The sequence below is a fragment of the Zosterops lateralis genome (genome assembly GCF_965231275.1).
Source record: "Zosterops lateralis genome assembly, chromosome: Z".
In the NCBI taxonomy this organism is placed as follows: Eukaryota; Metazoa; Chordata; class Aves; order Passeriformes; family Zosteropidae; genus Zosterops; species Zosterops lateralis.
In genome coordinates, this window is record NC_139800.1 from 76,311,038 (window position 1) to 76,329,457 (window position 18,420).

The window sequence follows — 18,420 nt, forward strand, 5'->3', positions numbered from 1 at the left end:
CACAGAGGAGACAAAGGTCAGTATGAGAAATCTCCCTTCACAAGACCAGCATTGTACAGGCTCTACTAATTAACAGTTCAAATAAATTTCAGGGGTTTTACTATTGGGATGACAAGAAAATGGGAATATATATGGAAAACACATTTATAGACCCAGCTGCCTGAAAAGTAAGGTTTTCCAGATGCAGCATTTCCCCACTCATCTTTTATGGTTTTATGGACATTTTTTTTTCTCCCTACATTCGTCTTATTCTCTTTTCATTCTGGTGTAGCTTTATAAAAAATAAAATCCATATGCTAAAATGATTGTTATAGTATTATTTTAATAGTAAAGAAATCGCTACACTAAACCCCTGAATGTCTTTTTTAAAATGGTAATTCTGAAGACAGACTTGAGAAGCTTGCATTTTTCTGTCATATTTGCTCTTTCACTGTGCTGCTCTCCATTCCACTCAGTGCAGAGTCCAGGAACAGCTGGGAACATCCTCCCATATGACCAGTACTTTACTATTTTTTTGGCATATAAAAGCTGCTCAAAAGCCCATGTTTTATTATAAATAGCACAGGCAGATTAAACTTCTATTTATTCTCTGATAAACCCATTGGAGGGTTTTCTAGAGGCTTGTATTAGTTTTGCTCTATTCTTACAACAGACAATCCAGAAAGTCCAAATTGCTGCTCTGTATTTTTGGCAAGATAAGCAAGACAGGAAGTGTTTAACTGCAGTCTCACATCTTTTACTGCAGGTAACACCCCAACCCCTAAATGTATTTTCTACCTACACTTACATTTCATGGGCATTTTTAAACTATGGCATATTACACTGTAGAAGGCATCTAAGATTCAATATCAAAGAAAGTTTAATATTGAAGCATTTTAAGCTGTTTCATTTGCCCATAAAGAGAAAAATAAAGAAAATCTCTGAGGCTTTTCTCAGCAAAAGGTAACACAGGCAACATTTTGTGTGTTAATTTTCAATGCCTTTCACAGTTAACCTATTGCAGAAGCAATTAGGAACAGACATTATAAACTGTTCAATTAGCCACTTAATTGCAGCAATGAAAGTCACAATGAAAATTATATATTAAAGCAGCAAAATCTTTACCAAGGTAACATTAAGGAAAAGAAGTTCAGTAAGCTGGGAGGAAAAGAGAGAAAAGCCTACAGAGACAGTTTTCAGTGAGCTGAAAGAAAAAAAAAAAAAAATAAAAAAAAAATAAAAAAAAAAAAAGAGGGAAGGAAAAAATTAAAGCCCCCAGAGATCACTTTAGCAAACCCGTATGGTCCTCAGAATTTCATAAATTTTTAAGCAGTAATTAGCTTGTTGCAGAGAATGAGCAACATGTTCACCCTGATCCACATTCTCTGTACTTAATGTTGGTGTGTTGAACCAATAAATGGAGATCTCCATTTGTGTGAGAGAAGGACTGAGGTGAGCACAGCTGCCCCCTCCTGTCCCCCCAAACCTCCTTTTCTCCAGGCTGAGCACCTCAGCTCCTTCCACACCTCCACACCTCTACAATCTGGATGTGCACACTGGCCTTAACAAATAATTTAATTAGGATTCTGGATGGAGCTGCTCACATCCAGACCTCATGGTGAAACAACCTGAAACACTCCATGGTAAATATCTGTTCCTCTCCTGAAGGAAGCAATCTTTCCATCTCTGAAATACCAGCAGTATTTCTAATTATTAATCATCTAAGTGGGCAGCTGCCTCAGTGAGTGCTACTTTCAAGTAATGTTTTTCACCATTATCTGTTGAAATTAATATGTACCGGTTCCACAAATAGTATCTTCACATAATGGTGATGCAGAACTTTTACCACAGGCTGTCAAACACAAAGTTAACCTGACAGCATTGCTAGTTTCACTGAATTACTTCTTTCAATATTATTTAATCACTCTGTTCATGTACTTGTCTTCAGATTGTGTTATGCAAAAAAATCCAGTCTCACCTTCACATGTTTTCTTTTGTGCACTTCAATAAAAACCTGGTATTTTTATAGCTTCCTCTATTACCTAAGATTAAAATTATAGGTGCTGAATAGACATAAATCTCCACATTAAACACTCCATTAAAAAGCTAATACTTTTATAGCTTCCACTATCACAAAAGATTTTAAAAAGTATGTACTGGATAGAGAGATAAATTACAGTACTGCACCTTTAAAATCCACCTCACCTCAGAGGAACGTTTGTATCATGGTAAATTCTGGACCATATACTTTAAAGAAATTAAACATGCACATGGTCTTTTCTATTTTAGTTAAGATGTCAAAAACTCTCACTCCAGTTATGGTATTTCTGCATCCAAGAGGTGTCCCTGCCCATGGCAGGGGGCTGAAACAAGGTGTCATTAGGGTTCCTTCCAAACCAAACCATTCTAAGATTAGTCTGAGATTAATAAAACAGCACATGATTCCTGACCATAGTAATTAACTTGTCCAAAGTTTTGATGGTATAATAATAATAATAATATTCACTTTTAAGGGTTTATCTATGCAAAGGGAAATCTGTTCACAAGAACTGGTGCAAGTATTTCAGAGTCATGAGGTTTCTGGTATCTTTCTCAGCATTTCTTTCTCTTCATTTCAGAGACTGATTTGATGTGATTGATTGATTGATTTGATCAATTAACTACCCTGGGGTCTCACACTGAAGGGGTGTTAGCACCCAGTAATAGGAGAAAATTGCACTCCAGACTTTGGGGAGATCCCAGCCAGCCTCAAAGAATCCCAGGGATGTGGGAGGAGAACATTCAGGGCCCACCAGGCACATGACAAATAATCAAAACTGATGGATACATCCCAGAGTTGTAGGACAGCTTCACCACTCAGCCTGGCTCAAATCCTGACACCTTAGCAAACACCAGTGCTGCTTTCTGACCTGCATAAAGAATGAACACAAACCCCAGGTTTGGGGCACAGCACTTTTCATCTGCAGATTAAAACTGAAAAAGCCTCCCCAAAATATGCAGCACAAAAGAAAAGGCTTCCCAATGGTCAAGAAGCCTCCAAAAAAGGATTCTACTTTTTTTTACCTCGACATACCTAAAAATTTAGTATGAGTGCTTATAGATTCCCATCCTTATTGGTCATACACTCTCAAGCAAGTAAACAGGTTTCACACATTTTTACAGAAACATGCCAGAAAGTGAGTATTTTAGTGTTGGTAAGAAATCTAAACTGCCAGTGATCCTGCCCTCCTCCATTTCTTTATTTATGATATTGGGCTGTCATACATTAGTCAGACAAAGAATGGCAGAGGTGGAAAAAGAAACCATATGAACTGTGATGAAAAGAAGGATGAAGATGATGAGATCCAATTCACTGTGTAAAATACAGTGTATTTGTTCAATAACATAGTCCTTCCCCCTGTTTTTTTTCTTTCAATGATCTTGGATTTCTTTCCCAACCTAAACCATCCTGTGGGTTTTTAAGTGAGCAATCTGAACCTTGAAAGCACTAACTGTAACATTTAGCAACAGTCTTTTGGCTATTTCAGTTTATAAGAGAGGAATATTTAATCATTCACTATGCCAGGCTTTGAGTTTGTTCCACAAAGGGTTAGAAACTAATTCAGCATCAGAATTGAGTGTTCAGAACCAAGAACAATCCAGAGTCAAATGCATTTCAGGCATTTAATTTCACTTTCACTGGTCCTTGGAACATATGAAATCATTTTGTTCTAAGAAATATGCCACTGAAAATCCCTGTTGCAACCACCCACGTCAGAAATAATTCCAAGTATGTATTTGATTCTTCTGCCTAAAGCCTCTGCCACACATACAATCTAACTATCAAATCAAGTCAAGGGATTATGGTCTTAGTAAGGTAAATCCCAGGGATTCACATGGACCAGCTGATGTACAATAGTGTAACATAGATAGAGACCTAGTGACTGCATTTAATTTCTGCAAAACATTTAAGGGAAAGGTTGGTAAACTATTTTCAAATGACCCTTGATTTAAAAAGGCTTTTTCTAATCAGAGAAATTTAAAGAACACAGCATTGAGATAAAGCAGTCATGTCAAGATTGTGCAGTTAACTTGGACTAAATCCAGAAGTCTAAAAATATATCAGTCCAGTGAAATAATTTTAGTTTAATGGATGGGAGAGAAAGGTAAGTGGCTAAAGAATACCTTCAAGATCAAGACAGTATTTTACCTCATTGTAATAACACCAGGGTTGCTCTGAGAATTATTATAATCTATGAGATTATATGCTTAAAACATAACTACCACAAAAAATGAAAATATTCCTTTAAGCTCAAAGAAGTATTCAAATTTGAAGACATGCCCTTCAAAAGTCCTTAAAAACAAGGTTGCTGCTATAGCTATAATTATCACACACTCTTAAGAGTTTTTTAAAAGAAATATTCTCTCAGGAGAGCACATCAGTCACACTCTTGAAAAAGAAAGCTTTAAAAATTGCTAAACAGTGAAAATATACTTCCCATTATGAGTTACACAATTTATTACTAAAAATCAATAACTTTAATCTTAAAGTAAAATAACCAAATACTGTGCAGTTTTGTAAGCTAAAACTCAGCAGCAATACAAGAACATCCTGTCCTTTTCTTCTTTCAGCACCAGCAAAGAAAACAGCAAGGGGTTAATGTCATAACCAAAATCACTTGTCTACATCTTCAAAACCACGTTTGTTTGCACACAAGAAGTGTTTGTGTGTGCATCCATGGGTAAACTCAGAAGCCCAATTTTTCTGGTGGAGCCCTAGACAGAACCATCCAAATCTTGTGCCTCTGTTTATAGATGTATCTGTAGGAAGGAGCAGATCCTGAATTCCAAAGACTGTTGCTGCCAATTGTGTTTTTAGGTTTCTGAATACCATGACAAATGAGCGATGTGACAGCAGATTTTTTTCCTATGACTTATATAAAAAACTATAGGGAACAACTGACAAAGAAGAAAAGCATTTCTGAACAACTCTTAGCAATTATACTGGCAAATCTTTAGTACATCTTAGACATCTTTTCTTCACTTCAATAATGTTTGAATTATCTCCTCTGAACAGTGACAAGAATGGCAACGCTGCAGCTGATATTTCTTTGCATTTATACATTTGTCTGTGCTCCTGCTACATCTCTTAACTTTCTGGAAGAAGATAAGCAATTTTTACCTATTGATGTTTTTCTGCATTTCAAATGATCCCTAGCTCTTGATTTCCTTAATGACACTTCATCTACACTCATAACTTGCTCTATCATCAATACCAAGAGGAGTACAGCAGATATTTATTGCATAATGTTCACAGTCTTTTTAAGAACCATTCAAAGGAAGCTTTCAGATGCTTAAAATGCTCAGTGTGCCCTACCACAAAGAAAAGGTTAAAATACAGGCTATGACAATGTACAGATAAAAAGAGAAAAATCACATAAAATGGCTTTAGGAATTTTTGCCTTTAGTTCATTAAAGTTGAAGGAAGTAGTTTGTGAGATTATTCATATTTTTATAATGTCAATAGGAATAAAGGTTAAATTGAAAGGAGGAGATAATTGCAAGGAGCCAAATGTATCATTTTTCAGACCATCTGTGAACAGAGCGTTTACTGTCAATGAAAAACAAAAGCTGGCAGGATGCACACCAGTCACCAAAAAATCTCTGAATAAAATGTCCATCTCACAAGCAGCTTCCAGAACATTTAGGACTGGGTCATAATGGAAGCTTAAACAAATATTAATTATGCATGCAACACTTGGGCGCAGGGGGAATGAAATGAAAGAGAAAAGGCATAAAATCCTCCCCAAACTTCTCTCCCCACATCACTGCAGCTGCTCAGAACTTACTGCAATAGGTCAGGAAACAAATGTTTCACAGCTCTGTAACTCAGGAAATGTCCAGTGAAAATACTTATTTCCTGAGTGGCCAGCTCCTCCAACAAACAAGAATAATATATTAACTCAAAATAAAGGAATACATAAGTAAAAGCAGGAGAGCCAAAATTTCTGCAAAACTGGAGAAAAAAAAAATCATAATTTTCTTCTATTTCTTAATTCCCAGAGGAGGGATCATGTGAAGCAAAACTTTAATCTTCAAGCCATTGTCTAAGAAAACTGCAAATAAGATTCAACTGTTTAGCCAATTATCTAAAACTGCAAAGCCAACATTTTTTTGTAAAACCTGTGAATAAGCAGCCTGGAACAGGGATCCCATTTGCCCCCTGCCTTGGCCACCAGCCCCTGAAAACCCCAACCCCACAGAGGCCCCACGTCAGGAACAGCCCTGGTCACTCTGCATTGGTAACAACCCCTGGGCAGCTTGTGACAACCCTGCAGCCTCAGAAAGAGACACTGCTTGGGGCTAAACTGGCTTTTTTATTTTTTGTCACATAACCATTTTCAGCAGGGAACAGTGTCAGCTGTGGAGTAACTCAGTGAATATTTCCCACATGGACTTTTTAAATTGAGATGGGAACTTCAAGGAAGTTCAATGTGCAGGCCTCAGTACCTCTCAAATCTCTGTGAATCTGCAGAAATGAGTCTGGGAAACTCATTAAAATGTGTCCCCAAGAGGGAACAAGTGCTCACTTCCCCAGTTCCTGCCTAGAGCCATTAGTTACACAAAAATGACACGGAAAAAGTCTTGGTTGTCCTGTGCAAAGAACCAGGGGAGGTTAACAGATCCTACATCTTTATTTTCTGGGAACTAAACACATTAAATCCCTGACGGAAGAGGGGCATTGGGGGAGTCAGAACACAAGCAGGATTGATAAGTAGGACACAATCTGATAGCATCCTGTCTCTCTGACAGCAGATGAGGTGCCCCTGGACTCAGTCCTGGAGCTTCACACAACCTGAGGAATAACAGGTAAAATTACAGTCTTCTATCAACTGCTTAGATAAAGTCCTATCCTAATCATTACTTGGGATATCACCATCAAAATTGTTTTCTTTCATGTCTGGATTCAGAAGGAGGAAATTCCACAAAGCTTCCCCAGTGCAGGAATGAGATGTTACAGAAAATTACTGGAGTGCAGAATTACTATTATAAACAGCAATGTTTATGGCACCACGTTGAAAATCAACTACAAAATTACACACATTTCCTGGTTTTGCTTCAGACATGGATACTTTTATACAAATTCAGGAAGAAATATACACCTTTCCAAAGGTCAGCATGTAGCCACTGATGCAATTTGAGGCATTTAGCACACACAGGACTGGATTATGCAGCCAGCCACATAATGCAGAATCCAGCTCGAAATCACATCAGATATTGTTTGCTTGCCTTTCACGTAGCACAGCAAGGAAATCTGTCCCTGTCTCTCACAATGGAAAAAAAAGAAAGAAAATATTTCCCTTACAAGCCTCACTTAATTCTAATATTTGCCAAATCCCATACTAACTCAGCTGCATACACCAGAATCTCCATCTGAGGACACATGATGGTATAACACCACTTTATTATTCCTGTGTTCAGAATCAGGGAAATTCTCCCTGAACAGGACAGCTGATACCCTTGAAAGCAGAACTATATATATGTCTCTGTGTGCAAGAGAGCGACAGCCAAGGAAATTCTGCATCTGTTTAAAGCATCATGTGTGTTTGTACAGAGTTTTCCATCTCAGGGCCCAGCAGGATCCTGCTGGGAGTGTCTGCATTGTGCTGCCCCTCCAAGTCACATCACTGAGCTGAAGGCTGAGTGCACCTGGCAGCAGCAGGAGCAGCCACCTCCCAACACACACGGGGCCTGAGCTCCCTGCCATCACTTGGCACGAGCTCTGTTGTTCCATTACTCCAATTAGTGCTTCTGCCAGAACAAACAAAACAAAAATATTGTCGCACTGGGAGCTGGCAAGTGGTTCAAATGACTGCAGAACAGCTCCGCTGGTCACAACCCAAAATAAGCCAAGCAGCTCTCCCTGAAAACTTTCGTGAAACTTTCTCATGGTATTTTGATGTTTTAAAATAAACAGCCTTAATCAAGCTGTGCCTGATTTATCAGAATGCAAAGATCCCACTGTGGATCTTTATGAAACGTGAATTACTACTTCCAGCTAATTTTCATCCCTCTAATATTGTCAAAGTAATCAAGCAGGGCTAAAGTGTGTCAGACTGAGAGCTCACAGGACTCATCTGGCTCAACCTCAGTGCTTATATGGCTTTCTAGAGATTTGTCATGCTGGAAACCACAGCTGTAATTTACAAAGGTCCATTTCTATTTGCTGTTGCTGTTACAGTTGGGTTATGTTACAGATGACAAGCTCCTACAGCACCTCTGAGGAGGGAAGAACTTTCCATGCTCATGCCAGTGGCTACTGAAGTTGACAATTTCACAAAAGTATTTCCACACTGCTTATCTCCAACCGCATTCAGCTGCTCTAAAATTGAGGTTTGGCAGACCTACATCCCAGAAAGTATTACAAGGGCCTACAATGTTTCGCCCCAGGCAGTGACCAAGAATACAGTAATAGCCACTTCAAAATAAACCAGACATTTACAATGCAAAAGGATTACACGCTTCCCTTTTTACATGTCTTCTTTCACTAACGCACAGGTTGTGCATGTAGCTAATGCACTAAAAATCAGTGGAATGTATCCCATAACTACCTTTTCATACAAAGTTTAAGATTCAGAAAATAACTTGATCCCTCCATAGACAGTGACATGAAGGCAGTTCTATTAATCCAGAATGCACAAGCTGCAATAAAGGCCTTGTCCAAAGGGCAGAACAGGCAGTTTCTGTTCAGGAGCACATGGCAGCAGCACCAGGAGGGACTTTTGAGTGCCCAGGTGTATTGAATTGTTCTGAAGGATGATACCACTCGCATTTACCACTGCAGCAAATTAACAGCTGCTGCAGTGAGAATCTGCTGCAGCTGGAAAGCTCTGGTTGCTTCTGCAGGCAGACTGTGAGAGTTATGCAAAAGCAGAGGATGCCAAGAAATGGTCTAGTCAACAGTCAGATCATTTTTTCTAGCTTAAAACTGAAGCAAATTTAGATTAAGATTTTTCTTTGTGAAAAGAGAAGGAGGTAAGTAACTCAAGCCAAAGGTAATTTAGCAACAGAGTTGTGTGCAGTCAGTTAATTGAAAGAGGTCGTATATATGCAATTCATTTTTGTGTAGCAGCTTCAAGCTGTCATTTTAATCACTCCTTTAAATCACTGAAATTAGAGAGATTAAACCTATCTATCCTTCCCACTAGCCCAGGGCAGATTTTCCTATGTGTGGATCATTATTTGTCAGAGATACTCCCCCAAAGAATTTTTTTTCCCCTGCATCTTTCTCACCCTCTGCCTCTCACATGTGCTTTAAAAAACAAAAGCTTGTACTGAGGAAGCCAGGCCCTCCTGCCAACCACAGCTCCCATCCCACTCCCATCCTGTCCCATAATGTCACCTTGTTCTGGTGAGAAATGGGACCTTCCCCGCAGCGTGGTTGGCAGGCTGGAGGAGGAGGAGGAGGAAGAAGGCAGCTTTGAGGCACGCTGGAAATACAATGTACCAGCTAAAATCATGTGACAGAGCTGTTGAAACAAAGCTGCTGTGTTCATCAGGGAACAGATAGTTTGTTTGGGTGGAAGTGTTTGCTTCTTGTCTAATATTAATTGTCCATGTGGGGACATTTTTACCCTCTAGCTTGAGCTGAGGAAGACAAGCTTCTCAAAGTTCTTTTAACCTATCTGGTACAAATGTTAAAGAAAAAAATACCCTAAATTAGTTTAGATCTTGAATTCAAGTTTTTGTCAAAACGATCTCCCTGAAGCTCATGTTCAGTAGAACTGTTTCAAAATAAAATGACTGATTTTGGAATCAATGACTTTTCGTCAAGTTGTGTTAGACATTCTCAGGAGAGAAGAAATCTGTATGTTTCCTGTGCTTATGCAAGTACTTCTTACTTTATTAATTGTCAACAAAAATAGCATTATTTTGTTAACTTGGCTTCATCCATACAAATGCTCAGAGATTTTAAGTAAAACTCAAATCTCCTCAAGTCACAGAAAGCACCTTCAGACCTTGTGAGTGTTAACAAGTGTGAGGGCCTGCAGAGAGAGCAGTTTTGGTAAATTAACACCAAATGTATTTTTTCTTTAAAAATCAACGCATGGTATCTTACTAATGCTGGCAACTGCACACTGATTCTGCATAGAACAGATGTAAATAAAAAGTTAAGGAGTGAAAAAAAAGACCTCAAAACAATAATGTATTTCAAAGAATTGTACAAAAATAAACCAGAGAAATTCACAAGTTCTAGAAGGCACAGGTGGAAGAAATAATTCTCCATGTAAATTGTTTTTATCTAGTGCCAGAGTTTGTGTGGGTGCTGTGTAGATTACACTGCTGTTGCTTAACTACTGTAACATCTGTAGGATTTCTGCAGCAAGACTACAGATGATTGGTGAGTATTTTGGCAGGAGGTTCCTCTCCCACGTTTCCAGTCTCACTGCTTGTTTTGACACTGGCTGTGTGACAGACTTGGAGAGGGGAGGAATTCACTTTTAAGGAGAGATGGGCTCCCTGCAGCTGCAGCTCTACTCCAGGACTACTCATGGCAAAGCTAAAACAAGGGATTAGCAGGATACCTGGTAGGAAGAGACCACTCACATACAAACTTTTGTAGGGAATTTTCCATATTATAAGGCAGATGTGGGAGCAGATCTAAAGAACTTCGGTGTGGATTTTGGTACTGATTAAAGCAGAAATCAACAACCAGTTTTAAAGAGGTGTATAAACAGAGGGGGAAGAAACTGCTGAAGTCCATTCCTATGTTAGAATCTGTTAGTATTGCTATACTATTTTTATAAATTAGGAAAGGACTAAGATGTGCAACAGCCAATTAATGGTGACAGAGCACTTCAGCTGCAGCAAGCCATAAGCCATCCCTCATATCCCTCAGAAGAGAAATGACATGCAAAAGACAGAACCTACTCTATTTATCCCTACTGTGAATATTATAATCCATGCAGGCCCCAAGGTGTGCACCTGGGGTGCCTTATTTAACTTTCTGTACTTTCACTTCATGTTTCTTTTATCTTTATCATGCTGTTAAAATAAACAACTAAAATGCAAATTTTCTCACACAGAACAGAAAAAAATATGTTTAAGATAGGTAGAGATTAATATTTAACCAAGCAGATGAATTAAACAATAGGAAAAGTAGCACAGCTTGGTTGGCATTATCAAAGCAGCTAACTGCAAAATAAGTGGAAATAATAGCAACAAAATCAGTACGTTAAAAAACACTTTATGAAAGGGGTGAGAACCTAAACCATCTGGATTTAGAGAAAGGTTTCATTCAGAGTTCAGGACCACCACAGGCAGTGCTCTCCTAGGCACTTACCTAAAGAGAGTAAGGCCAATGTACATCACATGAGAGCTGTGCATACTTATCAGTTTATAAAGTTATCATTGCATGGGGACTGTAATGCTGAAATGGCTAGAACTCTCTACAGAAGATAATTCCATGTCCTTCATGGCTGGTTCTGAGAGACTGTGTGAGCACAGGCCCTTGCTGTGAGTCTAGTACCCAGCTTGTCTCAGTTGCATTCCAGTCAAAACTGGGAGATGGGAGTGGAGAAGAGCTAAGGCCTTATACCACAGGAAAACAAAATGAAACAACCAGCTGATACCAGCTGAAAGTTCCCCAAGATAAAATAAATAACTAAATAAACCAATACATAAAAGTTTTAAAACAACATCAAAACACAAAATGGTCAGAGGGCTTCAGGAAACAGCAAGGATAGAAGATACAGAGGTGACTTGTATCTCCTCATATTCCCCCACAACCCCCAACTGATTTCAGCTGTTGGTCTTATTCTACTTTGCCAGTCTGGTAACCTCAAATGACCCCTGCTTACAGGTAACTTTCCACTCTGGAACCCAGGTGAGTCTGTTCCCTTTGGAGTGTTCCTCAGCAAACCTCACTGAGCTTCTACTGATTGCATGAAGAGTCACAAAGTCCTGCTCATTCTGAAACCTGGCCCCATGGAAATCATCTGATGTGTCCTACGTCTTGCATCAGCAAAAGCAGAAAATCATGGAATTATAGAACTGATAGGGGTGGAAAGGACCTCTTAGAGCACTGAGTCCAATCTTTTACCCACACCACCATGTTCATCACTGCTGGTACCCTTCCCTGGCATCCAGGCCTTTACAGAATGTTCTCATCAACTCTCCAGCCCTCTCTTCTCTAAACTTCACATGCACAGAAATCATTTCATAGCTCACCTCATCCTTGATTGCAAACTCCCAACCTTTTCCAGCTCTCACTCTCCCACCTCAATCAGGACTGTACATATCCTTTGATATTTGTGCAAATTCTGCATTTGTACGTGGTACCATAAGAGTCGTCCCTGTTCCTTTCCATACAATTCCTGATGCCTTCTTTACCTTTTTGGCTCCTGCTGAGCACCAAGATAATTTCAGGAAACGACCTGTTCTCATCCTCAGTCCTGAGCCAATCCTTTCAGGTTTCGCCTCGTGCGCATCACTTGGTATTAATCAACACTGGATTTTATCTGCCACTCTACTCATGTTCCACGTAGGAGTATTGTAAATGACATATCACAGTGTCTGCAGCAGGGAAGCCAAGGAATGACTGAACAGAAAACAAAAAAGCCCACCAATGTCATTCACTGCCTGGAACTGAATCACTGACTGGTCATGTCCATCCTACAAAACAAAATACACCAGAAACCACTGGGGAAAAGAAAGGCATCCTTTAAAAGATCACAAAATCATGATAACACACATGGGAAATAAATAAAACTTGGTTTAGCCAAATTTGAACTTCATGACTTTGCAAGTTTAGTACTATCCTCTACCATGAGTAATTGCACCAAGTTACAAACCAGGTGATTCCAGGTTTGTAACCTTCAGTTATTCTGCGTATTACAGGTGGACACTGGATGACTCTAACTTAGTCTCCTGAGACTCAAAATCACATATTTTCTTGTCAAATCTGCTGCATAGCCTTCTGGTTTTTGTATCACTTGGGAGAATGACCTTTAATGAAGAGCTCTCTTAAAAGGCAACATGAAAAAGAACTTACAAATGTTAGGAATGTTGCTTTTCCCTTTCAACATTTCCAAGCTTTGATGTTCCTTCTAATGACTGCATAACTGAAGATTGTATTTTCTCTCATACTTCAATGTTATGAATATTGAAAAGGAGTGATTTTAACAATACAAAAGTAGTATTTTAAAATTGAATTAGTTTCTAGTGAGAAAACCCAGTACTTTTTATCCTTACTTTGCTTTCTAAACAATCTGTAAATGCACTGGGTTAATTCACAAAGCAAATTGTATCAGAGATTTCATAAAGAGTCTGATTCCAAAGGCAGAGAATATTCATCATTCAAATAAAAACTGTAAAATAGAAGTTTGTTACAGGCAGACCACAGAGTGTGGTCACACAGTACATACAAGACAAGCACAGAACCAGACCCAGCTAGCAGGAGTGTAGGAAAGACAGGTCCAACCTGATCTCTTCCTGTGACCATCCTGTGAAGGGAAGGTGTGGATGTGTCACCTGGACTCCCACAGTATCTCCTGCAAAAGCTGCATCCCAGGGCCTGGAGAGGGGCATCTCCCCTGGGATAAGGACTGGCTGGTGGCCAGGCCCAGGAGAGTGGGGACAGTGCTGACCAGCTGATGTCCAGTCACCAACAGTGTCCCCAGGGAGCAGCGCTGGGCCAGTTCTGTTCAATACCTTTGGTGATGACCTGGGCAAGGGGATCAAGTGCTCTGTCAGTAGGTTCATGGGTGACACCGGGCTGGGTGGGAGTGTGGATCTGCTGGAGAGCAGGAGGGCTGTGCAGAGGGATCTGGACAGGCTGGACCTGATGAACTGGGAGGTATCTTCCAGCCTAAATGATTCTCTGATAAAGTTTCTAACACTGAACATCACTGTCTTGTAATCTGAACATCATAGGAAGTACACAAGACTAAGAGGAGCATGATCCATGCTCATGCAGAAATTATTTTCTCCTGATGTCTTCTCACCCATCAGTCAATGACCAGAGCTCTAGACACAGTGGATACAAAATCCACTGAAATCCACAGGGATAATTTTCTGTCTTAAACACATTTTCATGGGTGATTTTGAGACTGGGGTTTTCAAAGCAGTTTCTTGACATTTCAGTGGGAAAGAGGCAAGTGTGAGTTTACAGCTGGATTGTGCATTGTCATACATAATCAAAATGAACTGTGGATTTAAGCATGTCAAGCCAAAGGGAAATTGATTTTGTAGACTTTAAAAACAAATTTTGTTTATTTGCAACATGATCTATGAAAAGACTCTGTTGGTGGAAGATATTAATATGTCAAAGGGTACACAGCAAGATAAGCAGCACATCCAAAACTTGAATCAAGTATTTTATGTTGCACTAAATACCTTCAGTCAGTAGTTGCTTTCCAAAGAATATATAGTATACATTCACAATAAGTAAAACTGCATACCACCTTTGGACATAGAGAACCTCATTTTAAAAAATAAAACCTTAAATTGTAAGTGAATTTTTAAAAAATCCAAACAAAAAAGATATTGTATGAATTCTTAGCAGATCACATACATGTCAAATATTAATCTTCCAGTAATAGACTGGATTAGAAACACTAGGAAATCAACCAATAGTTTTGGAAAAGGCCTTAAGGATACCCAGTTCCAGCCCTGTCATGGGCAGGGACACATTCCACTAGAGCAGGTTGCTCCAAGGCCCATCCAACCTGAGCATTTGCTCATAAGAACACAGATGTCTGCTCTTGAGGAATGTTCACCTCCTGAGAACCTGTGAGTCACCTGTCTGAGCACAGCACACCCCCTCACCTGGCGGGCTCCCGTGCCCAGCTGCAGCTGTGGCAATGGCAAAAGCAGAAGCAGGAGACACTGAGCAGTGGCTGTTGTCAGCAGTCTGCACTGTAAAGGGGAAAGACAGGAAAAATTAACCTCTACGAACTTTTTATCAATCAACAACAAGACTTAGAACCTTCATTAATGTTTGTAACTTTATGAACATTGTATTTATTAACACTGTCAGATTATTTTCTGTGAAAGACAATAGAAGCATCATAATCATATTTATGGTTTATATTTCCACATCATTATAATTAATGGAGCTATCAAAAAAAAACATCTAAGACACTGCCAAGGAACAAGATATTAACCAAATAAGAGGGAAAAAAAAAAAAAAGTGTGAGAGAGATAGATCTAGAAAAACAATGGCATAGAAAATTAACCTAAACAAAAAATTATGACAGAGAATTGAGCATATTCGCCATCTTCTGATAACTGAATTTTCACATTTTCCCTGGTCACTGCCCAGGATGAGCAGAGTTTTACAGATTTTATCCAACTTTCTCTACAGGGAGTGCTGTGCACATTGACTCTAACTAGGACTCGGATAATTTGACACTGCCCACAGTTTCCAGCCTCCAAATCTTGCCTTCTTGCCAGAATTGTGCCCAATCGCAGAAAATTACTACTGGTTTAAATCTAAAGTGTCTTGGCAATTTATTAGCCAGGCGAGAAAACTCTGCTCTAGTTTTGTTTTAGTCCCAGGTATGAAACACCTGCCCAGAAACCTGGCCTGCAGGAGCTGGCAGCATTTTAAGTCTTCCTGGATGCAGCTCACAGCCCTGCTAATGATTTCAAAGAGCCACGTGAGAACTATTTGAGGAGCTCCAGCTCTCTTTTTCCTCTTCAATTGAGCAGCTTTTTCAAATTTTGGAATGAATAATGTCAGACCATCTGTAAATTTTCAGTATTACACAAAGAAACAGACACAGTCACTCCCCATTGACAACAATGGGTGTTGTGCGTTTCATGATTACAGATGGTGCCCAAAATATGTCCCCTCATCAGCTGAAAAAAAAAATATGTCAGAGTCTTGAGAATTCTGTGAGAACAGGACTGATTCAATATTAGTCTTGAACTTGGGCACATCGTGCTTGCGCTATTTCAGAACAATGAATCATACTGGAGTCTCAACATGCTTCCAATTCCTCATTATTGCCGCTCAGATTTAACAGGCACACTTCGCATTTTTAATGGCTTTTTTTATTATTATTTTTAACACCTGAGAAACAAGAAAAACACAAGCAGACCGGATGATTCAAACATCATTACTCCTTTCTAGTGTCCTGCACAGATCACAGGTACAGTGATTAAGCTGTGTCTGAAGTGACTGGCAGATCCAGGACACGTCAGGTCTCACCTCCAGGCTGCCGGTAGCGGAGGTGACGTGGCGTCGAAGGGGACCTGCACGGGGACAACTCTGCAGTGTCCACCACTGAGGTGCTCTCAGGAATGGTCCTGTCCACTGACACGGATTCCAGGACTGCTGCTTTTAAAGAGAGTAAGTGTCAGTACTGATAATCACGCATAATGTGGTTTACAGTTGTTTCAAACAGCGCCGCTCCTGTAAATTGCCATGAGATTTTGCCATTAACTCAGCAATAATTATCCTCTGGATAGAGTTAAAGGAGTGGGAAAGTCTTGTACAAAAGCTCATAAATAAAGAACTTGGTGAAAACCAGCAAGTTGTCAGTTTAAAAGTATGCCAGATAAAACTGCACTTTCAATCAGGAGAATATGCAGTCACATACACACATAACAAGGGTACTTGAACTCAGAGGTTTTCTATGACCTAGAGAAAATAATCCTTGTTAAATAACAAAGTATAATCAAAATCTGTCCAATAAAATTGCCAAACAGCACTGGAGAGCAGACTAGTTCATGCTGGAGTTCTTTTATCAGAAGAATAAAAAAAGGAATGGGATAAACACTACTTCCAAAATGAGGGAAAACAAGCTGACAAAATACATCCTGCATTTGATGTGAATGACAGCTCTGCTTGCAGCATAAGCATTGTATATATAAAGCTAAATATAATAAAAAAAAAAAAAAGTAGGGAAACAAAAACTCTGAAAGTAAACAACTTTGAAAGTAGGCAAAGAAGGTGAAAATCCCAGCCTGTAAATGGGCAACAGTCATAGAGAACAGCAATCACCATAATAATATGTCTTGGGAAACAGAATTTGGGCAGTTGTACTGGATTTAGAGTAAGCCAGAGCTGATTTTTTGGAACTCTGGCAACAGGACTACCCATTTCCATCCCCATTATGAGATTTCTTTTTAAACTTACTCATATTTTCATCAACATGCTGCATGCAGCAGGGCAACAAAAGGACTCTCTGCTGGAGGACAGAGCTCTCTACCTGCAAATTCCTGCAGACCAAGTGCAAACTGTTCAGCAGGAAATCCCCAAAGGGGTGGGAGACTGCACTGACAGCAATTTAGCATTTATATGGGCTTCTGGCCATTTACAAATGTTCCTCGTGCTGTCCAGGTAATGCTTCCAACTTTGGCAGAGCACAATGAGAAACATGAATAACTCTCCAACAATGCCAAGTGCCTACACTTGGGCAGAAGAACCTGCCCTTTACCAGTTCACTTTACAGTGTGTAGAAAAAAATGTTACAGCTAAGACAGCAGTTATCTGTCTGCAATTAATTTTGATGCACAGTCTGTATTTTGGAATATGCTGTGCTATCATCACATTGGTTTGAACGTGGCTAAAGTAGTGCACAAGAAGAATTTGCTCAACTTTGCATAGAAAAAACTCTATTTTATATATATATATAAATATATATATAAATATATATATAAATAGTCTGTTATGCAATTAATGTAAAAACATCCAGCATACTTTCCATGATTATGCACAACAGCTAACCAGTATTTTTTGAAAGCATAAAGCATGAGCAAAGATCACAGAATCACAGAATACCCTAAGCTGGAAGGGACCCACCAGGATCATTGAGTCCATCCCCTGTCCCTGCACAGACACCCCAACAATCCTCCCTGTGCATCCCTGGGAGCCGTGTCCAAACACTCCTGGAGCTCTGGCAGCCTCGAGGCTGTGCCTCATTCCTCCAGCACCCTCTCAGGGAAGAACTTTTCCCTGACCTCCAGCCTGACCCTGCCCTGACACAGCTCCAGCCATTCCCTGGGTGCTGTCCCTGTCACAGGGAGCAGAGACAAGGGCTGTCCCTTGGGATGAAGCAGCAGCCCCAGCTGAGCTCTGCCCTCAGGATCCTCTGCTCCAGCTGGACATACCAAGTGCCCTCAGCTGCTCCTTATGTGGCCCTCCAGACCCTTTACCATCCCCATGTCTAACAGTTTTATCTCTTTCTGATAGAATGGTGCCCAAAACTGTCCCCAGGATTCGAGGTGAGGCTGCATCCAGGCCACTGCTGACTCAGATCAAACTGGACATGGAGCAGGACTCCCAGCTCCCATCTCACAGCTGGTCTCCAGTCCATCCACATAGCCAGGGGTGCCCATCCCAGGTGCAGAATCCCTTGTTAAACCCCACACAGTTGGTGATTTCCCACCCCTCAATTGCTGAGCTCTCTCTGCAGGGCCTCTCTGCCCTCAAGGGAGTTGACAGCTCCTCCC

The 18,420-nt window shown here is 40.0% G+C and overlaps 1 protein-coding gene across 1 annotated transcript in view; it reads right to left on the reverse strand.

The window, feature by feature from the left end:
* RASGRF2 (Ras protein specific guanine nucleotide releasing factor 2) overlaps positions 1-18,420 on the reverse strand; it is a gene marked incomplete at both ends in the record, with an annotated part of 109,478 nt that overhangs the window by 22,022 nt on the left and 69,036 nt on the right. The window contains 2 exons of the mRNA XM_083884182.1: positions 14,788-14,877; positions 16,175-16,300. Of these exons, the coding sequence (XP_083740308.1) occupies positions 14,788-14,877; positions 16,175-16,300 (216 nt within the window). The remainder of the gene's footprint in view (positions 1-14,787; positions 14,878-16,174; positions 16,301-18,420) is intronic.